The sequence below is a fragment of the Salvia hispanica genome, chromosome 1 (genome assembly GCF_023119035.1).
Source record: "Salvia hispanica cultivar TCC Black 2014 chromosome 1, UniMelb_Shisp_WGS_1.0, whole genome shotgun sequence".
In the NCBI taxonomy this organism is placed as follows: domain Eukaryota; kingdom Viridiplantae; phylum Streptophyta; class Magnoliopsida; order Lamiales; family Lamiaceae; genus Salvia; species Salvia hispanica.
In genome coordinates this window covers 50615083-50639088 of record NC_062965.1, presented here as the reverse complement: position 1 = coordinate 50639088, position 24006 = coordinate 50615083, and the positions used below count along the sequence as shown (strand labels likewise).

The 24006-nt window shown below is 39.4% G+C and overlaps 5 protein-coding genes, 1 long non-coding RNA gene and 1 pseudogene across 8 annotated transcripts; 6 read left to right on the top strand and 1 right to left on the bottom strand.

Moving 5' to 3' along the window:
• Positions 1-1350: 1350 nt before the first annotated feature.
• On the top strand, positions 1351-3888 carry LOC125202767 (bZIP transcription factor 23-like). Of its 3 annotated transcripts, XM_048101230.1 has the most exons (5): positions 1351-1502; positions 1657-2075; positions 2716-2802; positions 2897-2998; positions 3455-3888. In XM_048101230.1, the coding sequence occupies exons 3-5, from the start codon at positions 2755-2757 to the stop codon at positions 3527-3529; spliced, it is 225 nt and encodes a 74-aa protein (XP_047957187.1). In that variant the 5' UTR covers positions 1351-1502; positions 1657-2075; positions 2716-2754; the 3' UTR covers positions 3530-3888. The 3 variants fall into 3 exon arrangements, with proteins under 3 accessions (XP_047957187.1, XP_047957185.1, XP_047957186.1); XM_048101228.1 differs by lacking the exon at positions 2716-2802; XM_048101229.1 differs by lacking the exon at positions 2716-2802 and having other exon boundaries at positions 1358-1471.
• A 565-nt stretch (positions 3889-4453) lies between these two features.
• On the top strand, positions 4454-6590 carry LOC125199959 (putative disease resistance protein RGA3). The gene is made up of 3 exons (XM_048097794.1): positions 4454-5886; positions 6250-6302; positions 6388-6590. The coding sequence occupies exons 1-3, from the start codon at positions 4454-4456 to the stop codon at positions 6588-6590; spliced, it is 1689 nt and encodes a 562-aa protein (XP_047953751.1).
• A 196-nt stretch (positions 6591-6786) lies between these two features.
• Positions 6787-7774, bottom strand: LOC125202696. The gene is made up of 2 exons (XR_007173164.1): positions 7587-7774; positions 6787-7395 (listed from the first exon to the last, which is right to left on the bottom strand). It is a non-coding gene; the product is annotated as an uncharacterized LOC125202696 (long non-coding RNA).
• A 2131-nt stretch (positions 7775-9905) lies between these two features.
• Positions 9906-11001, top strand: LOC125199948 (annotated as a pseudogene).
• Positions 11002-15864: 4863 nt separating this feature from the next.
• Positions 15865-16242, top strand: LOC125199936 (disease resistance protein RGA2-like). Its single transcript, XM_048097781.1, has one exon. It carries the CDS (start codon positions 15865-15867, stop codon positions 16240-16242), a length of 378 nt encoding a protein of 125 aa, XP_047953738.1.
• Positions 16243-16261: 19 nt separating this feature from the next.
• LOC125199927 (putative disease resistance protein RGA3) lies at positions 16262-17308 on the top strand. Its single transcript, XM_048097775.1, has one exon. It carries the CDS (start codon positions 16262-16264, stop codon positions 17306-17308), a length of 1047 nt encoding a protein of 348 aa, XP_047953732.1.
• A 28-nt stretch (positions 17309-17336) lies between these two features.
• Positions 17337-20031, top strand: LOC125199916 (putative disease resistance protein RGA3). The gene is made up of 3 exons (XM_048097767.1): positions 17337-17402; positions 17448-19257; positions 19976-20031. The coding sequence occupies exons 1-3, from the start codon at positions 17337-17339 to the stop codon at positions 20029-20031; spliced, it is 1932 nt and encodes a 643-aa protein (XP_047953724.1).
• The last annotated feature ends 3975 nt before the right edge of the window (positions 20032-24006 follow it).

Here is a 24006-nt window from a genome sequence, read left to right as displayed (position 1 = left end):
AAAAAAAAAAGAAGAGAAAACGTTTGTGTATTTAAGTTGCAATTGTTGGTGATTTTCCCTTGCTTAATAGCTTTGTTCTTGTATGCTAGCTAATGTGTTTTAGTTGCTGCAGTTTCTTTAGTTATTTCTATCCTCCATTGTTGAATGTTCTTAAACTTGTTCATCTTCTCCAAGTTGCTAATTTTCAGCTTTTTATTTGGTGTTTTCAAGGCATAATTAGGTAGTTAACTTGTTGATCTTGTGTTTCTTTAGCATAGTTAAGTGTGTAGCAGTCTTTTAGTCTCTCTTTTCTCATAGTTTTCGTGCCTTAGTGTATTTAGGAACCCAAAAATCTGATTTCAAATTGCTAATCCTTTTATCCTTTGTTTAGTTTAGTTGTCTACTACTTTTGACCATTGGATAATAGCCCATAGCAAGCAACTAGTACAATCCCTTTTCACTCATTGACATGGAGCCTCCAAAATCAGTTTTAAACTCTCTCTCTCATGCTTTTCATGTCAGTTTAGTCACCTTAGGAAGTCTCCAAACTAGCTAGTTAAGTAGGCTTTTAGAATTACCTTTTAAGTGTCTCTTTCCTAGTAAATTAGCTTCTCTAGCTTTCATTTAGGTGTGAACACTTAGAATTTAGTTAGCAGCCTTCTACTTAGTTCTTTATGCCTCTTTTACTTAGTATTTTTCGTGGCAGAAGCTGGTTCTTTTCCCCTTGTTCCTTTTATTCCCGAAAATGCTATTATACAAAGTGTTGTTATCTTTCTCGCCACTGTTCTGATTTTGCTGCTAAACTTGCCCAGTTTACCAACTTGCTCAGTCTGCGTTTCAGTTTAATTGCTTTCTTCTTATTGTATTTTATTTGCATGTTTAGTTACAATCTTAGCTTAAGTGTTATTTATATTTTGTAGTTCAGTTCCCACCCCCAATTTAGAGCGTGGTGGTATCGCCAAAACCCTTTCTAAGTGTTGAAATGCATAACGGATGCTACCGTTCCTCGTGGGTTCGACACCCTAACTTACCATATACTAATTAATAGTATTTTGGAAAGTGGGAATTTATAAATCTTGTTGAATAGGAAGGGACACGCGCCTACGACACGCGTGCAAAATCCCGACCTCTCAACAGGGCATGATGCTACTATGTTTGAAAAATTCAAAATAATCCATGATGCTGGAATTTGATATGATGGATCTTTACTTCCATGTTAATTGGTATATTAATTTCTTAAAAGAAATATGTTGGTGATATTCTTAATGAAAATCTTGTTTTACATGTTTGATTTTATATATGACTTATTGAGAGATCTCCTCTATTGTGTTTATGATAATTGCAATTTATGTACTCCTCACGCAAGGCATTGCTGGTGGGATGAAATAATGAACCCCTCCGGCCATCCACAATGAGAAGTGCTCGTTTTGGATGAAACAGCAGAGTGGGGCGAAGAGGTATAGTGCTTGGGAAGGATGCAGGCTGAGCCGTGGTAAGCGCCTTGTGGAACGTGATATGCCTGTGTAAGTAGTACATAGAGGATGACGTGGTTCCTGCTGTTGTAGCGCTTCTTCGCCTTAGGATGCATTTGTTTTTGATGAATTGTACAAAGATTGGCACAGTGTATGTTCTGTTTCTAGTGTTCATTTATATATGTACATTGTTTGTGAGTTACAGCAAATGGAGAATCATCAGCCTCAGCAGATCCTTCCAAAACAGTCCGCGATGGGTTATGGATCAGCTATGGGGATTCCAAGTAACGGTCAATTGAGTAGCCCACGGATTAGGGGCGGAATGGTTGGGATTTCTGACCCGAGAATGAATAACTCACCAGTCCATAATTCAGCTTTGCAAGGTGGAGGGCTTGGGATGGTTGGTTTGGGGTCTAATGGATCTCCAGCCGTTCCATCGGATGGACTCTCTAAGAGCAACGGGGATACATCTTCAGTGGTCTAATGAATAACTCACCTGTTCCTTACGTGTTTAACGGGGGTTTGAGGGGTCGGAATGCTGCTCTGGAGAAGGTGGTTGAAAGGAGGCAGAGGAGGATGATAAAGAACAGAGAGTCGGCTGCAAGGTCACGAGCTCGTAAGCAGGTAAAAAACCTTACAGTTATTGGCTTTAATGTTTCTTCATTTAAGTTCTAGGACTAGAAGGCCCTAACATGAAGATCGAATGTATTATAAACGAACTGAAAAAATAGGTTTTTACATGGTACCTATTTCAAATGAAATGGCCTATGGAGGTCTAGTCCCTTCCTACTTTTGTGCCTTCTCCACCAACAGTCGTGCACCCTTGGATCAAACGTTTCATTCCTCGTGTATTCAAGGTATCTTTTGCGGCCAATGTCCTCTTAAGTATTGAATTTGTACCCTATCCATCTCTGTTCTGTTTGCTTTCTTTTCCCGAGATTTTTAGATTGATGCTTTTAAAGTTTTGAATCGGTTTTCATTAAAAAATATGGAACAAACCTATGACTTTTACCTTTCATGAAGTTCTATATGGTGCCATGTCGAAAGATTTATAGTTAGTAATATATTTTTGTTTGTGATGTCTGATGTAACGACTGCTCGAGAAGGAAGTAGAAGTAGGGCTTTAATAACAAAGTGCGGCATAGACAAACGACTATAGATTTCGTGTTCTTGCCACTTTCTAAGTTATGATCGTCAAACTTCTTTTATCGTGCATGGACGTCCCCAAAAACATTTGAATAAGAAAATTGGATGTCTTATGCAGCACAGTTGTATTGTGATAGGCGGTCTAGTGTGACGAGACATGAAAGTTACTCTTCATGAGACGCTTAGAGATCTCATTTTGCACAAGGTAATTTAGTGTATGCTTACACTAAATTACCATATTAGACGTTGGAATTAGACGTTGAACTTGACTAACCAGCTCTCCTTTTGGGTTCGTGCAGGCTTACACCATGGAGTTGGAAGCAGAAGTTGCTAAATTAAAGGAGGAAAATGAACAATTGCAGAAGAAACAGGCGGAGATAATGGAAGTGCAGAAGAATCAGGTTCGTTGCTTCACCTTCACCCCACAAATTTTGAATATAATATTTGATATACGGCAATGGTCACGGATGTTTCGTCTCAACTCCCTGCTGAGAATTGATTTTCCACTAGACGAAGCCGGCTCTTTCCATCAAGATCCATTCTTTGATATTTTCTTACAAATACTTTTCCCATTAGCACAAGTGTTTTGTCATTTCATCCACCCTTATCGAAATCTTGCTTCTGTGCAATGGTCATGGAATGTTCGTTTCCGCTCCCTACTGATCCTATTTTCCAATTTTCCGAAAATTGAATTTTCACTAGACGAAGTCGGCTCTTCCCATCAAGACTCATTCTTTGATATTTTCTTGAAACTACTTTTCCCATTATATCCTTTTTAGCATTGCTGATGGGAAGAAATAATAAACCCCATTCCGAAACGAGCACCTTCTCATAATCTTTTTGTTTGATGCTGGCAGGCGCTGGAGATGGTGAAACAGCAGAGTGGGGCGAAGAGGCAGTGCTTGAGAAGGACACAAACTGGGCCGTGGTAAGGGCCACGTGGAACGAGATACGTCTGTGTAAATAGTACATAGAATACGACGTGGTTCATGTTGTTGTAGATGAGTATAGAGAGAGTTAGAGGAGTAGCGCTTCTTCGCCTTAGGATGCATATCTCATGTTTCGATGGAATGTAGGTGGAAAAAGTTTTACAAAGGAAGGGTAGTCGATTAGGTACAAAGATTGGTAGAGTGCTGTTCCCAACTCCCAAAGTGTCGTGTTTCTCATGTTCGTATTCGTGTTCGTGTTGACATAGAATAGATTACAGTTTATTTATATATTTACATTGTTTGTGAGTTACTTTTTCTGTTTTTGATGGCTTCTTCAAAATTCTTATGATCATTTTTCACTATGTTTTGATCCCTTGTTGACATGACCTCTTATAATTCTCATGGCTACATAAACTCGAAGCACAACACAACAATGGTTATAACCATCTAGTATTTGTTATGATTGCAGATAAACTTAACCCTACCTTAGAAGATGCAATTCATAAAAACTTCTTCAAGCTTAGTTCGATTGTTCGGTATTGTGTTTGAACTCAAATATATGGAGTTGCAGTTATTTGTGCTGCTATGAGAAAAATTACACTTTAAATTATTGTAGAAAGGCAATGCAAGGTGGTCCATTTCGAACCAATAAATATGAATAAGCATTAAGAGGGTCATTTGGATCATAGCATCAAACGAATGGTAATGAATTTATTAAGTCAATATGCATGCAATTAAGTGTTGGGGTTCCAATTCCATTGAATTATTGAACAAAAGGCAAGGCAAGGTTGGCCCAACTGCATTGCTTTTATAAAAGATACTTTTTCAGCTTTAACAATTCTATACTTGCTAACACAAACACACATTCCTCTCAAATATCTCATTTGGCTATCTGAAGAAGAAAATTAACTATTGTTTTGTTTCATAATGGCAGAGGCATTTCTTCAAGTCATTCTTGATAATCTAAGCTCTCTTATCAAGGAGGAGATCGGACTGATCTTGGGCGTCGATGATGAGATGAAGAAGCTCTGCAGCACTCTCACCACCATCCAAGCTGTGTTGGAGGATGCCGAAGACAAGCAAATCGAGAGCAAGCCAATTCGAAACTGGCTGCAGAAGCTCACCGCTCTTGCTTATGAGATTGATGACATTTTGGATGAGTGCAACACTCATGTCTCCAAACTCAACCACTCTCATTCAAAACTCAGCCGCTACAGCCTCAAGAAATTATTGTATCGCCACAACATCGCAAGGAGGATGAAACAAGTCAACGAGAAAGTGGAGGCAGTTGTTGCGGAGCGTGCTAAGTTTCATCTGCGTGAGATGCCTGTTGATAGGCCAAGAGAAGTTGCTCTTGCCTCACGCGAGACGGCTTCCCTGTTGAACGAGTCTGATAAGATTCATGGTAGGGAAGAAGATAAAGACAAGATTGTGAAGATCTTGGTGAACGATGTGAAGGAGAGACAGGAGATGTCCGTGCTGCCAATCATAGGTGTTGGCGGCCTTGGGAAGACCACTCTCGCTAGACTAGTCTTCAATGATCCGCAGGTGGAAGAGCACTTTGATCTAAGGATTTGGGTTTGTGTGTCTGATAATTTTGAGATGAAGACTTTGGTGAAGGCCATGATTGAATCTGCCACGGGGAGTGGAAAAGCTTCGGATCTGCAGCACTTGGATGCTGCAGAGCGTCGCCTATGTGAATTATTGAGCAAAAAGAGATATTTGATTGTAATGGATGATGTTTGGAATGACCGCCAAGATAAATGGTTTGAGTTGAGGGACGTTTTAACATGTGGCTCAACCGGCTCATCGGTTGTTGTCACCACACGCCAGAAGAAGGTTGCTGATATAATGACAACACTTCCATGTTATTGCCTTGAGGGGCTGTCAGATGAGCACAGTTGGGCGCTGCTACGGCAGCGAGCCTTTGGACCAAGAGAAGAGGTGTCTCCCCAGTTGGAAATTATTGGGAAACAAATCGTGAAGAAATGTGCAGGAGTGCCCCTGGCTGCAACAACGCTTGGAGGAATACTACGGTTTAAAAGGATAGAAGAGGAATGGATACATGTGAGAGACAGTGAGATATGGAAGTTGTCGGCAGAAGAGAGTTTGATCATGCCAGCGTTGAGATTGAGCTATCATCATCTTCCATTGGAGCTTAGACAATGCTTTGCTTATTTTGCAGCCTTCCCTAAGGATCATTACATTGCAAAGGAAAAACTAATCCTTCTATGGATAGCTCATGGCTACATTTCATCAAAGGGGACTCTACAAGTGGAAGATGTTGGAAATCAAATATGTAATGAGTTACTACTCAGATCTCTTCTACAAACAAATGTGTATGATAACAGTGAGATCAGGTATGCATGATCTTGTTCATGATCTGGCAGAATCAATAATGGAGAACAAAGTTCCCGGAGTACAAAGTGAAAGAAATCTAGCAAGTGCATCAACTATCCGCGAGGTAAATTTGCTACATAAAACTGCCTGTGTTTCCTAAAACTTTTCAGCAAGATATGAACATTACTTCCATCTTAGAGCTCACAAGTTTAAGAGTATTAGATGCAACTCGCAGCACAATACAAGCATTTGCCTCCTTCCATTGGAAATCTTAAACATTTGCGATACTTGAATTTGTGCCTCGTTCCGAAATTTGCACTCTCCCTAAGCTCGATATGCACTCTTTGGAATTTGCAAACCCTTAACTTGAATTACTGTGTTAGACTTGTGGCTTTACCTAAGAAGCTCACATCCTTACGTAATCTCCAACATCTATGTTTGTGGGAATGCGAGTCGTTGTCTGAAATGCCATCTAAAATGAGAGAACTAAATGGCTTAAAAACATTGAGTTTGTTTGCTAGTGGGTCTCAAGAGAGATAACCAACTTGAGGAACTGGAATTCTTGAACCTTAGTGGAAGGCTCGAGATTAGGCATTTGGAGAGAGTAAAAGACCATATGGATGCAAAGAAAGCAAAGATTGGAAAGAAAAACAATCTTCGAGAATTGAGACTATCATGGGAAAGAAATGACTCGATCCAAGACAGATCTAGAGGAGGAAGTTGATGATAAGGGTGTTGGAAGCACTTGAACCTCACCACAACCTTTACCATCTCTCTATAAAAGGCTATATTGGTAGATATCTTCCACGATGGATGGAAAGTTCAGCGCTTAGAAAAATAGTTGTGATTTGTATAACCGATTGCGAAAATATTAGGCGTTTTCCAAAACTGGGAGAGTTACCTCATCTTGTGGAACTGTATTTAACGAACGTGAAGGTGGAGTATATTATTGAAGAAGAAGAAGAAGTTGGGAATGGACACCCATTAAAGATACAGTTTGTGGCTTTGAGATCACTATATTTAATTGATCTCCCAAATCTTAAGGGACTCTCAAAGGAGCAAGAGAGTAGTAAAGAAGCATTCCCAAATCTGGAAATCCTACATATCCAGCGTTGCTCTGCATTAGTATTGCCATCACTCTCGTCCCTCAGAAAGTTGACGCAACTAGAATGTAGAAGCTCAGATTTGGCTTTATTAGCTCAGATTTGGCTTTATTGACTCAAGCTTCGCCCAAATTGCAGCTGCAGTTTCTTCTTTGGAAACCTCCCTTAACACTTGATCACTGAGGCCAAGTATCAGAGTGCTATAGGCCTTATTCTGGAGCTCTCGGGTCTTGAGATCGACCTTCTCATCTGCCCCCCTTTAGCCTGCGGATCTTTCCCTGCCGGATCTTTCCCATCCTTCAAGATCTCCCAAAGACCATGCTGCATCATCACAGCTTTCATCTTCAGCCTCCACAAGCCGAAATCATTTTTTCCGGTGAATTTCTCCGTTTCAAACTTCCCTGTAGACATCGCGCCGATCAATCCCTAAATCGTTCCCACAAACGGCGCCAATTTGTGATCAGTGCAAGATCGATTGAACCAACAAGTAATGCAATCAAATCTAAATGAATCAAGAAAGACGAGATGCAGGTGCTTCTGCCATAATTGGCTCAAATCCAAGAGAGAAACAACAGAACTTTTATTCAATCAAGCAAATGTACAAAGAAGATTTATACCTCACAATTGCATCGAAGAACACTCCAGAAATCTCATACTCAAACTCAGAAACTCGACTGAGATGATAGAACAATCTCCACACCAAGATGGTGTCTCTTCTCACTCTCTTCTTCTACTATGAATCGAGCTCAATGTGACTATAATTGGTTATGGGCTGAAATCCACAACTACCCCTTTTTTCTCTTCCTTTCCCCCAATTGACTCAACTTAGCCGATGGAGACAAAAATATGTATTTCTGTTGTTTGCCCTTTAGTCCTCAAAGCCTTGAATATTTGCTAAAGAGTCCACACCTTCAACAACTATGATGTTGGTGTGTCATCATCTTTCGGTGTTAACCTTAGCTATTGCTTTAGGCTAGTGCTAACCATCTCTAAGCCGTTCAACTCATCTTCCTTCCACAAGAAATCTTCTAGATTTTCACACAAATCAACATGAATATTCCCAAATCTTTATATCCTATGGACTGAGCGTGGAAGGCGATGTCAGAAAGGAAGTGGAGAGGATTGGCACAAGATTGCCCACGTTCGCAGCATTTTTCTTTCTCCAATATAATTCAACTATTTTTGATGATTCAGTTCTTGGTTGATAAGTTACATAAGTACAAGATACCCTTATTTGCCTGTTTCTGCCAGGTAAGTGTTAACATATGTTCATCATTTCCTTGAGTTTCTTTGTTTATAATATGTTTATGATATGTGCAGAATATGCACTATTGATGTTTATGATGTATATATACTTCAGAATTGAGTGTTTATGATTTTTAGAAGATCTTAGCTAATTTTTTGATGTATTGCTGTTATTGTCTATATGATGTTGGTGTGTCATCAAATTTAATTGTCAACCTTAAATGTTGTTACATAGGCAAGATATGTGCCAACTAGTGGAAAAGGGAATTCCTCGAGAAAGAGTGATCGGAAAAGGGACGTGCGAAGCCAAGTTTATCCCTTCCGCAGATGAGATTATGGGTATTGATCTTGGTTTGCATCATGCACCCTCAGACGATCTTATGATCATTTTTGCTGCCTTCTTCAAAGATCTTATGAACATTTTTTCAGTTTTCGTTACCTTTTGCAATGATCTTGTAATCAATTTTTTCTATGTTTTCGTCGCCGTCTCCTTCCTCGTGAGCCTCCGCCGCCTTAATTTGCGCTCACCTTGTGCGCGAGAGAAAGTGCCTCTGCTCTTTATTACTTCCTTCGTCTTCCAGTATGTGTCCTAGTTTTCTATTTTGGTCCGTTGTTTGTTAGTTGTCCCACTTTATTTTTATTATTTTTGGAAATAGACCCCATATTCCACTAACTCATCTCTCGTCACATTATTATATTATAAAACTAATACTCCCTCCGTTTCCTAAAAATAAATACTCTTTATTTTTTTATCTGTTATCTAAAAATAGAAACTTTCCGTTTTTGAAAATGGATCCTACAATCCATAACATTAAATCCATTACTTTTTCTCGTCATCTTTCTTACTTTTACCCACTTGTTCTCCCTTGTCTCTCACGTTACCAATTTTATATTAAAACCTGTGTCATTTCCAAGGTTCTTATTTTTCAAGAAATCGAGGGAGTATATAAAAGTAGGACACATATATAGTAGGGGAGTGATCAATTGCTAACTACAACTAATTTAAGACCATATGATTTTAGAAAACTTGTGGTCTAAAATTTGCCACGTGTATTTTTCGTTTTTATTAATTAAATAAATTTATTTTTTTAAAAAACTACCAAATTAGGGTTTTAGATGAAAATGTCAATATGGTGTTTCGAAAATATCAACACAATGCTTTGCGAATGTCAATACAAACACATTGCTTATATTGACATTCTATATATAGACATATTTTATATACTATATTGACGTCGGAACATATGCAAGTGAGATCTCGTTAGAATCCTTATGAAATTATCTTTAATTTAATATATGTTGTGCAAAAAAATAATTTAAATCAAGAAAGTTATATGCGTTTTAAAGTTATGAGATATTTTTTAAAAGTTAATTACAACTAATATGTTGTAGGGATTATTATATTAATCATAAGGTCTTCCGAATCATAGCATCAAACAAATAAAAAATTCAATCTTGATTATTCAACTGCTAACATTTGAATTACTGAACATAAGACAAGTTTAGGTGTTAGGTTCCTCAACTTTTATAGTACAATATTAACAACTAGCAAATAGAAATTGACATAGTAAAACACTTAGACCGTTTACGTGCAATCCCTTCTCTCACATTCATCCTTCTCAAATCTCATTACGAAAATTGTTGTTGTTTTTGGCTACTGGAAACGAATCGAAAATTGTTGTTTTTCCAAAATGGCAGAGGCATTTCTTAGCTCTCTTATCAAGGAGGAGATCGTACTGATCTTGGGCGTTGACAATGAAATGAAGAAGCTGTGCAGCACTCTCACCACCATCCAAGCTGTGTTGGAGGATGCGGAAGACAAGCAAATCCAGAGCAAGCCAATTCGTGACTGGCTGCAGAAGCTCACCACTCTTGCTTATGAGATTGATGACATTTTGGATGAGTGCAACACTCATGTCTCCAAACTCAACAACACTCATTCAAAGCTCAACCGCAAAAGCCTCAAGAATTTTTTGTATCGCCACAACATCGCAAGAAGAATGAAGCAAGTCAACGAGAAAATGATGGCCATTGCTGCGGAGCGTGGTAGGTTTCATCTGCGTGAGATGCCTGTTCATAGGCCAAGAGAAGTTGCTCTTGCCTCACGCGAGACGGCTTCCCTGTTGAACGAGTCTGATAAGATTCATGGCAGGGAAAAAGATAAAGACAACATTGTGAAGATGTTGTTGAATGATGGGAAGGAAAAACAGGAGATCTCCGTGCTGCCAATCATCGGTGTTGGTGGCCTTGGGAAGACCACTCTCGCTCGACTAGTATTCAACGATCCCCTAGGTGAAAGAGCACTTTGAAGTGAGGATTTGGGTTTGTGTTTCTGAAAACTTTGAGATGAAGACCTTAGTGAAGGCCATGATTGAATCTGCCATGGGGAGTGGAGAAGCTTCGTGTCTGCAGCACTTGGATGCTGTAGAGCGTCGCCTCTGGGACTTGTTGAGCAAAAAAAGATACTTGATTGTGATGGATGATGTCTGGAACGACCACCAGGATAAATGGTTTGAGTTGAGAGATGTTCTATCATGTGGCTCAACAGGCTCATTTGTCATCGTCACCACACGTCAGAAGAAGGTTGCTGATTTAATGAGAACACTTCCATGTCATCACCCAAGGGGGTTGTCAGATGAGCATTGTTGGGCACTGCTACAGCAGCGCGCTTTTGTACCAAGAGAAGAGGTGTCTCCCCAGTTGGAAATTATTGGGAAACAAATCGTGAAGAAATGTGCAGGAGTGCCCCTGGCTGCAACAGCTCTTGGAGGAATACCTACGGTTTAAAAGAAGAGGAAGAGGACTGGATATATGTGAGAAACAATGATATATGGAAGTTGTCGCCTGAGGAGAGTTTGATAATGCCAGCTTTGAGATTGAGTTATCATCATCTTCCGTTGGAGCTAAGACAATGCTTTGCTTATTTTGCAGCCTTCCCTAAGGATCATTACATTGCAAAGGAAGAACTAATCCTTCTATGGATAGCTCATGGCTACATTTCATCAAAGGGGACTCTACAAGTGGAAGATGTTGGAAATCAAATATGTAATGAGTTACTACTCAGATCTCTTCTACAAACTAATGTTAAAAACACGAGTAAGATTGGTATGCATGATCTCGTTCATGATCTGGCAGAATTAATAATGGAGAACAAAGTTCCCGGAGTACAAATTGAAAGAAATCTTGCAAGTGCATCAACAATCCGCGAGGTAAATTTGCCACAAAAAAATTTCTTGTTTCCTAAAACTTTTGAGCAAGATATGAACATTACTTCCATCTTTGAGCTCACACGTATAAGAGTATTAAATGCAAGAGCAATAAAAGAGTTGCCTCCTTCCATTGGAAATCTTAAACATTTGCGATACTTGAATTTGTGTCGTTCCGAAATTTGCACTCTCCCAAGCTCGATATGCACTCTTTGGAATTTGCAAACCCTTAACTTGAATTACTGTGATAGGCTTGTGGCTTTACCTAAGAAGCTAACATCCTTACATAATCTCCAACACCTATGTTTGTGGGATTGTGAGTCATTGTATGAGATGCCATCTAAAATGAGAGAGTTAAATGGCCTGAAAACATTGAGTATGTTTGTAGTGAGTGCTCAAGACAGGTAACCAACTTGAGGAGCTGGGGTGCTTGAACCTCAACTGGAGAGCTTGAAATTCGACATCTTGGAGAGAGTAAAAGACCATATGGATGCAAAGAGAGCAAAGATTGCAGAGAAGAAACAATCTTTGAGAGTTGAGGTTGATCATGGAAAAGAAATGATTTATACAAGTTAGAGGATGAAATTGATGAAATGGTGTTGGAAGCACTTGAACCTTATCCCAATATTGAAAAACTTTATGTAGGAGGCTTCAGTGGTAGACATATTCCACGTTGGATGAAAAATTCATCTCTAAGAAAAGTAGTTTGGATTTATATATGGAATTGCAAAAATTGTAAGCGTTTTCCAAATCTGGGAGGGCTACCTTGTCTCAAGTCGCTGTTTTTAGATGATGTGGGGGTGGAGTATATTATCGAAGAAGAAGAAGTTGGGTGTGGGCACCCGGTAAAGATACAGTTTGTAGCTCTTAAACATCTGCAATTAATTGATCTCCCAAATCTGAAGGGGCTCTCAAAGGAGCAAGGGATTAAAGACGCATTCCCAAATCTTGAAATACTATGGATTGAGCGTTGCTCTTCATTAATATTGCCATCACTCTCATCCCTCGAAAAGTTGGAGGATTTAAAATGCAGCAGCTCAATGTTGGCTTTATTATCTGAGCAAGACATTCCTAGAGCACTGTACGTGGAAATTGAAGAGAGTCTGTCATATTTCCCCATAGAAATGCTGGCAAAGTTCAGCAAGCTGCGGTCATTGTCAATTGAGAATGCAAAAGAGATTTCTTTGACAAGAGAAGGTCTAGAAGCCTTAAAAGAGCTTACACGTTTATGTCTGGAGAGTTGTCAGACAATGAGATGTTTACCAGAAGGGATGTTGCGACACCTTACTTCTTTGGAGGACCTCAAATTATGGAAGTGCCCAGAATTACTAGAGTTGCCAAAGGATATTAATCATCTGCATCATCTTAAGTTTCTCAGGTTACGTGATCTTCCCAAGATGACGCACTTGCCTCAAGCCATTGAGCACCTTACTTATCTATACCTTCATGATCTTCCTAAGCTGGAATCACTCCCAGATCAGCTACCATCTCTCAATACACTTACTGTTTCTTACTGCCCAAAGGTTCTATTGATTCCAGCTCTGCAAAATCTGACACAGCTAACAGTCGTTGGATGCCCACAGCTGGAAAGGCGATACCAGAGAGGAAGTGGAGAGGATTGGCACAAGATCGCCCATGTTCGCAGCATCAATATTTCTCCAAAATAACTTATAAGATGGTTAGTAATTGTATTCTTCTTTACTTCTATATTTTATTCACATACAGTTAATAACTCTTATTCTTGTTTGTTTCTTTATTTTTCATAGTGTTGGAAGAACTTCAGAAAGTTGGCATTGTGGCAAGGGGCTAAGCAAGTACAACTTCGAACGCTCAGAGTCGAATGCAAGTGTTTTAGAATTTGTGCTTGGGTGAATATCTGTGTTGCTCAACTTTTTTTTAAGTCTTTGGTGGCAAGATTCTTTTTTGTGTGCCTCTACTTAGATGATTTCATATATACTGGTAATAATGTGCTATGTTTGAAAACATCATTTGCCAACAAGAAATATGTTGATGATATTCTTAATGAAAATCTTGTTTTAAATATTTGATGTGAAATATCGGATCTCTTCAGTTCTGTTTAAGATTTTTGCAATTTATCTGGCAAGCCAGGCCTGCCATGACTATTTCTGTGTGTTTTTCAGACTTGCTTTGTTTGATATTGGCTCAAAATCGAAAAACTTAAACTGAACATATCTTGGTAATTTGGTGGTATTTTGATTTCTATCTTGAATCTGTTTGGTTTATGTGAAAATGCAGAAACTTGTGGCAAGTTTTTGTGTTTTCTTGAAGTTTATGCAGTTTATCTTATTTAAGTATTGGAGAATGATTGTTTGACGTTCGACGATGTTCAGGACTCTTCGGGCCCGAAGACGTAGATGTGGAGCTATCCGAACCAATGAATGAGTTGGGCCTTCCCTTGTCTTTTTGGAGCCAATAAAGAGTTATGCATCTGCAGTTCATAACGTCTGCTGAGGATTATGATAGACTGCATCAGCGTCAACTTCTTTGTTTATAATATGTGTAGAGAATATGCACTTTTGAGGTTTATGATGTATATATACTTCATGTTAAGTTTTTCTGATTATTTGAAGATGGAAGTTTTTCTTTACTAGGATTTTGATGTGTCATCATTGGTCATTGTCAACCTTAGCTATTGGCTTTGCCTAGTGTGATGAGTGTTGAAGCTGTTACATAGACAACATATGGCAGGCCTAGTGGAAAAGGGAAGGACTCGAGAAAGAGCAATCAACGAAGTCCTTTTGAGATTTGAGTATTACTTGCCAACTTCTTCTAAAGGTAGGAGGAGAGTAGGTCCCCTGCTAGTGTGATATTTAAGTTCTGTCTCTTCCTTGAATGTAGCAACTACGCCCTTAGTGAGGAACTGAGGATGGTGGCAACGCCTAACAAAGTTCGATAGAACATCTTTTGGCCTTGTGTCATGTGGCCTTTAAGGTCGTTAGTGGTGCCAATAATGTTGGGTGACAACAGAGAAAGATCCTATTACGTTGTTTGCTGTTCCCATTGGTTCCAACTTAGGCAGGCACGGTTCTTGTTTTAAAATCGGATAATGCTACAATATCCTGTCTTGCAACTGTTAGAAATTTGAGCGTAAGATGTTGTGTACCCATACTCTTGCTATTAAAATCGAAGGAAAAACACCAAAAACTTGATTGGAAACAAAAGAATGAATTACAACAAACTAATTGAAGTACACAAGTCAAGGGAGTCTCGCTATTAGCAAGACGAGATACGCTAGTACACAAGAACGAATCCAAAGAGTTAGCCATCCTGTAATCCAAAAACTCTTCGACTACATTCGTGTTCATACCATATTGCTTGATGCGGACTCTTCTAGTTAAGTGCCTCTCACCTATGCTGAGCGCAGCTCTTGCTATTACAGCCAAAAGAAAAAACAAAACAAAAAAATCGAATTACCACAAACTAAATGAAATGCACAAGTTTAGTCGAAAGAGAATAAAGACTTGGTGGTTACACTTTTACATTATTAAAGATAGGCAATGCATAGTGGCCCCAGTGAGTGGTTAGAAATATTTAGTGGATCATAGCATCAATGAGAAAGTATTAATAAGGTGAAGTGGATCTTATCATCAAACCAATAAACAATTCAATCTTGATTAACATATGGAAAAACCGTCTAATATGCATCAAATTATTCCATTGCTAACATTTGAATTATGGAACAAAAGACAATGCACGATGGCCCTTTCCTCAACTTTTATGCAAATTGACAATTCAATTCTTGGAAATACAACTCCTCTTCAAGTACTAGTGCAGCTGGTCCGTAGGCCAAGTGCACTGGATTATGGCCCAGGTCAGTTACAAACTGATATGGCCGTTGGAGCATCAGGGAGATTATTGGTAGCTGGAACAGATCAGTCTCTGTAACTAACACATCATCTTGTACAATGCATTCTTGGAATAATATTGAATCACTGTTTCGTCCGAACCACGTAAAATCCACTTGTCTCGTTTGCTCGTTGCATCCACAATCAACCTTCCAAACACCCAAGAGTTTGGATTATGTTTATGAGATATTATACTTCAGAATTAAGTGTAAATTATTAAACTCATCAAAATTAAATAGACAATGAAAAGGTGGTCTTAGCGAGTGGTTCGAAATGTTTAGTGGGATGAAACAGTATTAAGAGGGTGAAGTGGATGTTATCATCAAACCAATAAACAATTTAATCTTGATTAACATATGGACAAACCGTCTAATATACATCTAATCATTCCATTCCTAATATTTGAATTGTAGAACATAAGACAAAGGAAGGTGGCCCATTCCTCAACTTTTATACAAATTGACAATTCTTGCAAAAAGTGACAATACTTACATACCAATATACCATTCTCACATCCATTCGGCCTTCTAATATCTCATTTGCCTATCAGAAAAAGAATCGTTTGTTGTTGTTCCATAATGGCAGAGGCATTTCTTCAACTCGTTCTTGATAATCTGAGCTCTCTTATCAAGGAGGAGATCGGACTGATCTTGGACATCGATGATGAGATGAAGAAGCTCTGCAGCACTCTCACCACCATCCAAGCTGTGTTGGAGGATGCCGAAGACAAGCAAATCGAGAGCAAGCCAATTCGAAACTGGCTGCAGAAGCTCACCGCTCTTGCTTATGAGATTGATGACATTTTGGATGAGTGCAACACTCATGTCTCCAAACTCAACCACTCTCATTCAAAACTCAGTCGCTACAGCCTCAAGAAAATTTTGTATCGCCACAACATCGCAAGGAGGATGAAGCAAGTCAACGAGAAAGTGGAGGCCAGTTGCGGCAGAGCGTGATAAGTTTCATCTGCGCGAGATGCCTGTTGATAGGCCAAGAGAAGTTGCTCTTGCCTCACGCGAGACGGCTTCCCTGTTGAACCAGTCTGATAAGATTCATGGCAGGGAAGAAGATAAAGACAAGATTGTGAAGATCTTGGTGAATGATGTGAAGGAGAAACAGGAGATGTCTGTGCTGCCAATCATAGGTGTTGGCGGCCTTGGGAAGACCACTCTTGCTCGACTAGTCTTCAACGATCCCCAGGTGGAAGAGCACTTTGATCTAAGGATTTGGGTTTGTGTGTCTGATAATTTTGAGATGAAGACTTTGGTGAAGGCCATGATTGAATCTGCCACGGGGAGTGGAAAAGCTTCGGATCTGCAGCACTTGGATGCTGCAGAGCGTCGCCTATGTGAATTATTGAGCAAAAAGAGATATTTGATTGTAATGGATGATGTTTGGAATGACCGCCAAGATAAATGGTTTGAGTTGAGAGACGTTTTATCATGTGGCTCAACCGGTTCATCGGTTGTCGTCACCACACGCCAGAAGAAGGTTGCTGATATAATGACAACACTTCCATGTCATTGCCTTGAGGGGCTGTCAGATGAGCACAGTTGGGCGCTGCTACGGCAGCGCGCCTTTGGACCAAGAGAAGAGGTGTCTCCCCAGTTGGAAATTATTGGGAAACAAATCGTGAAGAAATGTGCAGGAGTGCCCCTGGCTGCAACAACGCTTGGAGGAATACTACGGTTTAAAAGGATAGAAGAGGAATGGATACATGTGAGAGATAGTGAGATATGGAAGTTGTCGCCAGAAGAGAGTTTGATAATGCCAGCTTTGAGATTGAGTTATCATCATCTTCCATTGGAGCTTAGACAATGCTTTGCTTATTTTGCAGCCTTCCCTAAGGATCATTACATTGCAAAGGAAAAACTAATCCTTCTATGGATAGCTCATGGCTACATTTCATCAAAGGGGACTCTACAAGTGGAAGATGTTGGAAATCAAATATGTAATGAGTTACTACTCAGATCTCTTCTACAAACAAATGTGCTTATGCCCGAACGAGATCAGTATGCATGATCTCGTTCATGATCTGGCAGAATCAATAATGGAGAACAAAGTTCCCGGAGTACAAAGTGAAAGAAATCTTGCAAGTGCATCAACTATCCGCGAGGTAAATTTGCCACAAAAAAATTTCTTGTTTCCTAAAACTTTTCAGCAAGATATGAACATTACTTCCATCTTTGAGCTCACAAGTTTAAGAGTATTAAATGCAAGAGCAATAAAAGAGTTGCCTCCTTCCATTGGAAATCTTAAACATTTGCGATACTTGAATTTGTCTCGTTCCGAAATTTGCACTCTCCCTAACTCGTTATGTACTCTTTGGAATTTGCAAATCCTCAACTTGGATTACTGTGTTAGGCTTGTGGCTTTACCTAAGAAGCTCACATCCTTACGTAATCTTCGACATCTATGTTTGTGGGACTGCAAGTCATTGTGTGAGATGCCATCTAAAATGAGAGAGTTAAATGGCCTGAAAACATTGAGTATGTTTGTTGTGGGTCTCAAGAGAGATAACCAACTTGAGGAACTGGAATGCTTGAACATCAGTGGAAGGCTTCAGATTAGGCATCTGGAGAGAGTAAAAGACCATATGGATGCAAAGAAAGCAAAGATTGCTGAGAAAAACAATCTTCGAGAGTTGAGGTTGTCATGGGAAAGAAATGCTTTATCCAAGCCAGAGGAGGAAGTTGATGAAAAGGTGTTGGAAGCACTTGAACCACATCCCAATCTTGAATATCTTCATGTACGAGGCTTCAGTGGTAGATATCTTCCAAGCTGGATGACAAATGCGTCTCTGCAAAAAATAGTTCATATTTATATATGGGATTGCAAAAATTGTAAGCGTTTTCCAAAACTTGGAGAGCTACCTCATCTTGAGACGCTGTCTTTACGTGATGCGGGGGTGGAGTATATTATTGATAAAGAAGGAGTTGGGAGTGGACTCCCGGCAAAGATACAGTTTGTGGGTCTGAGAAGACTGGGATTAATTGGTCTCCCAAATCTGAAGGGGTTCTCAAAGGAGCAAGGGATTAAAGATGCATTCCCAAATCTTGAATCCCTACTTATTCAAGATTGCCCTTCATTAATACTGCCACCACTCTCATCCCTCCAAAAGTTGGAGTCACTAACATGCAGTAGCTCAACTTTGGGTTTATTATCTGAGGAGGACATTCCTAGTTGTCTCGGCGTGGAAATTGAGGAGAGCCTGGCATGTATCCCAATAGAAACGCTGTCAAAGTTCAGTAAGGTCCGAACACTGGCAATTATGGGTGCAAAAGATATCTCTGTGACAAGAGAAGGTCTGCAAGCCTTAAAAGAGCTTACTTGTTTATGGCTAGAGAGTTGTCGGACAATGAGATGTTTACCAGAAGGGATGTTGCGGCACCTTACTGCTTTGGAGTACCTCACCATATGGAAGTGCCCAGAATTACTAGAGTTGCCAGAGGATATTAAACATCTCAAAAATCTTGATTGGCTTGTGTTAGAGGGACTTCCTAAGATGACGTGCTTGCCTCAAGCCTTTCAGCACCTCACTTGGCTCGTGTTAGAGGATCTTCCTGAGCTGGAATCACTCCCAGATCAGCTACCATCTCTTACTATTCTCGCTGTTATGAACTGCCCAAAGGTTGTATCGATTCCAGCTCTGCCAAATCTGAAAGAGCTAACAGTCACGTGGTTGCCCACAGCTGGAAAGGCGATGTCAGAGAGGAAGTGGAGAGGATTGGCACAAGATTGCCCATGTTCGCAGTTCCAGCACCTCACTTATCTATACCTAAACCATCTTCCAGAGCTGGAATCACTCCCAGATCAGCTACTATGTCTCTCTATGCTCGTTGTTATAAGCTGCCCAAAGGTCGTATCGATTCCTGATCTGCCAAATCTGAACGTGCTAAATATCAGTGGATGCCAACTGGAAGGAGAGATGTCAGAGAGGAAGTGGAGAGGATTGGCACAAGATTTGCCACGTTCGCAACATCACTCTTTCTTCAAATTAACTCAGAGATTTTTTGTTGATTTTATGTAAAACAAATCGAGCTTAACTATGAATTTAGTAATTTGTGTTCAAGTGACATCATTCTTCAAGATTAAGAAGATGTACCCGAAACAGCATTGGAGAAAGATTACAAAGATACAATTAATGTATTCTTCTTAATTTGTTATTTACATATACAATATACTAACTCGTGTTCTTGTTTATTTCTTTATTTTTCATAGTGTTGGAGGAACTTTGAAAAGTTGGCATTGTGGCAGGGCCGACGTAGTACATCGTTGAGTGTGCATAGTCAAATGCAAGTGTCTTAGAATATGTGGCTGAATTCCTGTTTTGCTCAACTTTTTTAAGTATATTGTGACAAGATTTTTTTTGTGTGCTTGTAGTTAGAGATTTGCTGTTATTCTGTTGAGTTATCTTGTGGAGTATTGGACCTTCTTTTCTACTTATCTATTTCTTTACTATCATAAGGGTATTGAGTTCGGTAGAATAACATATATAATTTTGTTGTGTGCTTATCTATTTCTTTACTATCATAAGGGTATTGAGTTATACATTTCTAGACCTGAATCATGGGCGTTAACGGTGTTGTGTTGGCCGAAGCAAAGACTGACCCTATTACTATGTTAGGCATTTTGTGGCAAGATTCTTGTTGTGTGCTTATTATACTTTTGATGATTTCATTTGTACAGGGCCAATTGCTGCTATGTTTGAGAAGTTCAAAACAATCCATGCTGCTGTAATTTGACAGTATGATTGTAGTTAATGTGCAGCAAAAAAAAGTTTAATTATGCTTTTTGTTTAGAGTGTCATTAGTAGGTTGGCTGATTATGACACTAGTCATTAATTCTCTAGCATGTGTTTTCATTTCCTAGAAAAGGTGTCTCGTATTCCATCTTTAATTAGTAGAGATGGAGAGTCTTTTGTAAGTTGAACCATTTTTTTCATCTATCTAATTATCAGACTTTCTCCCTTGAAAACTCACCTCCATAAGAACTCCTAAAACAGAGACTATACAACCATCATCTCAATCAAAAACAAAGGAGAAATTCTAGTGCCAACGATCCAACAGTTTGGCATCAGAGCCTAGTTGAAATACTAGGATTTCTCCAACAAAAAAGCCTCAAGAAGGTGAAAGGAAGAGCAATAGTTGCTGTCAAGTTTCAGCAGAGTATCTCATACAAAATGGAGAACTCACAACATGTTTCTCTACCAATCTTTGCCGGAGAGAACTTTGAGTTTTGGTGCAAGAAGATGAAGACACTACTTGCCTCATTGGACTTGTGGGAGCTCGTCGATGAAGGCTACGACGACGAAGCAAACGAGAATCCTACGGCGGCTCAAATAAAGGAGTTAAAGAAGACGAAGCAAAGAGATGCTGCAGCTTTGTCAAAGATCCAACAAGCCGTCGCCGATTCGATTTTCCCTCGAATCATGGGAGCTGAAAAATCAAAGGAGGCATGGGAGATTCTTCAAAAAGAATTTGGAGGAGATGAAAAGGTTAGAGCCATTAAACTCCAAACTCTACGAAGAGATTTTGAGAATACAAAAATGAAAGACAATGAAACCTTAAATCAGTTTCATTCAAGTTTTATTGAGCTCACAAATCAAATGAGAGTGTATGGTGAAGAGCTTTCAGATCAGAGAATGATAGAAAAGATTTTGATATGTCTTCCAAAAAGGTTTAATGCTATAGTTGCTGTTATTGAGCAAACTAAAGACATTTCTCAAATGAGCATTCATGAGTTGATGGGTTCTTTGAAATCATATGAAGAAAGGCTGTTAAGGCAATCGGAAAAGCCGATTGAGAGTGCATTTCAATCAAAACTGCATTTGAATGTTAAAAGCGTTGGTGAATCTTCATTTAGTGGTGGCCAACAAAATCGTAGTGGAACCTATGGTCGTGGAAGAGGTCAAGAGAAAACCAAACATGGTGGTAGAGGTTTTCACAAAGCTGAAAATGGGAAGAAGTGTACTCACTGTGGAAAGAGTAACCATGAGTACAAGGATTGTTGGTTCAAGGACAAGCCGAAATGCCACAAATGTAGTCGGTTTGGTCATCTTCAAAAGGATTGCTATGCAAACAATCAACCACAACAGCAGCAACATGCAAATTTTTTGGAAGAAAAGCAGAGTGAAGAATATATGTTTTATGCTTCACAAAGCAAAAAACAAAAAGATGAAGATGTGTGGTACATCGACAGTGGTTGTAGTAACCACATGACAGGTGATGAGTCCATCTTTGTGAGCATTGATACATCTGTAAATTCTCAAGTGAAGATGGGAAATGGTGCTCTTGTCAAAGCTCAAGGAAAAGGAACGATAAGTGTCGACACGAAGAAAGGGATGAAGCGCATAAGTGATGTGCTACTTGTACCAGATTTGAGGCAGAATTTGTTGAGTGTTGGACAACTTATTGAACATGGATACACTGTCCATTTCGAAGGAAATTCATGTGTCATACTAGATAAAGAGGGGGCGAAGCAAATTGTGGCAAAAATTCAAATGGAGAAGAGTCGCAGCTTTCCTCTCACATTCAAGTATGCTGAAAATGTGGCAATGAAAGCTCAAGTAATGGATGAATCATGGTTATGGCATTTGAGACTTGGCCACTTGAACTTCAATAGTCTCAAGCTACTACACAACAAAAATATGGTCCATGGTCTGCCAAAAATTGGAGAAACACAGCAGCATGTCTGTGAAGGATGCGCACTTGGAAAGCATCACCGACTACCGTTTCCAAAAGGAGTTGCTTGGAGAGCAAAGGAACCTCTAGAGCTTGTACACACCGATGTGTGCGGACCAATGTCGATAAATTCTAATGGTGGAAACAGGTACTTCATTCTCTTCATTGATGATTTTACTCGTATGACGTGGGTTTACTTCTTGAAGCAAAAATCCGAAGTGTTTGAAGTCTTTCGGAAATTCAAGCTCTTTGTGGAGAATCAAAGTGGTCGTACCATCAAAGTGCTAAGAAGTGACAACGGAAAGGAGTACACTTCAAATCAATTCACCAAGTATTGTGAAGAAGAAGGCATTGGAAGACAACTAAGTGTTGGATACACACCACAACAAAATGGTGTATCCGAACGCAAGAATAGGACGGTGATGGAGATGGCAAAATCAATGATACATGCCAAAGGATTGCTTAAAAGTTTTTGGGCAGATGCCGTTCATACAGCAGTATACTTGCTGAATCGATGTCCAACAAAAGCTGTGATGGATAGAACTCCAACTGAAGCATGGAGTGGAAGAAAGCCATCAGTGAAGCATTTGAGAGTTTTTGGGTCAGTTTGCTATGCCCAAATTCCAAAAGAAAAAAGGCAAAAGCTTGATGAAACAAGTGTGAAATGTATACTTGTTGGCTATAGCAACATGTCCAAAGGCTATAGACTTTACAACTTGAAGACAAGAAGTGTTATCACAAGTCGAGATGTGATATTCGACGAAAATGCAAGTTGGAATTGGGAAGTAAATAAAGTGCAAAAGAGTGGATCAGTCATTGATGAAACACAGCAAGCTCCAACTGTTGAAGATGAGGGAGATGGTGATGAAGGTGCAGATTTTTCATCCCCAAATGATTCAAGCTCTAACTCGGATCCAAGTTCGTCCACATCATCATCAAGTCCTGCTCCTAGAATGAAAAGCTTGCAAGATGTCTATGAGAGATGCAATGTTTGCCTCATAGAACCTGAAAATTTTGATGAAGCAATGGAGCAAGAAGCTTGGAGAAAAGCTATGCAAGAAGAAATTGATGTGATCGAAAAGAACAAGACATGGGAGTTGGTCGAACGCCCACGAGAAAAAGAAATCATTGGAGTGAAATGGGTCTACAAAGTTAAAGTAAATGAAGATGGATCATTTCAAAGAAACAAGGCAAGACTTGTAGCAAAAGGCTACACACAACAGCCCGGAATTGACTACGACGAAACATTTTCGCCGGTTTCACGTTTGGATACAATCCGGATGCTCATTGCTCTTGCAGCTCAAAAGGGGTGGTTATTATACCAACTTGACATCAAATCAGCCTTCTTGAATGGAGAATTGACCAATGAAATTTATGTGGAGCAACCTCAAGGTTTTGTAATCGAAGGTGCCGAAGATAAAGTTTATCGGTTGAAGAAAGCATTGTACGGATTGAAGCAAGCATCAAGAGCTTGGTACAGCCAAATCGATGCATATTTCATTGAGCACGGATTTGAAAGGAGCAAAAGTGAGTCTACTTTGTATGTGAAGACTCAAGGTACATCTACTCTCATTGTTGCTTTATATGTTGATGATTTGTTGTTTTGTGGTGATGATGAGAAGATGATACATGATTTTAAAATTGAGATGATGAAGAGATATGAAATGAGTGATATGGGGCTGCTACATCATTTCTTGGGTATGGAGATATACCAAGAAAATGATGGGGTGTTTATTTGTCAGAGAAAGTATGCAAATAATATTCTGAAAAAATTTGGAATGGGTGATTGCAACCCAACTTTGATTCCATTGGTGGTGAATGAGAAAATGAAGAAAGAAGATGGTGAAAAGAAGATTGATGCTTCTATCTATCGAAGTATGGTTGGAAGTTTGTTGTATCTTTGTGCGACAAGACCGGACATTATGTTTGCTTCTAGTATGTTGTCAAGATTCATGAATAGTCCAAGTCAAATCCATCTTGGTGCAGCAAAGAGAGTTCTTAGATACATCAAAGGCACAACAAATTTTGGGATCAAGT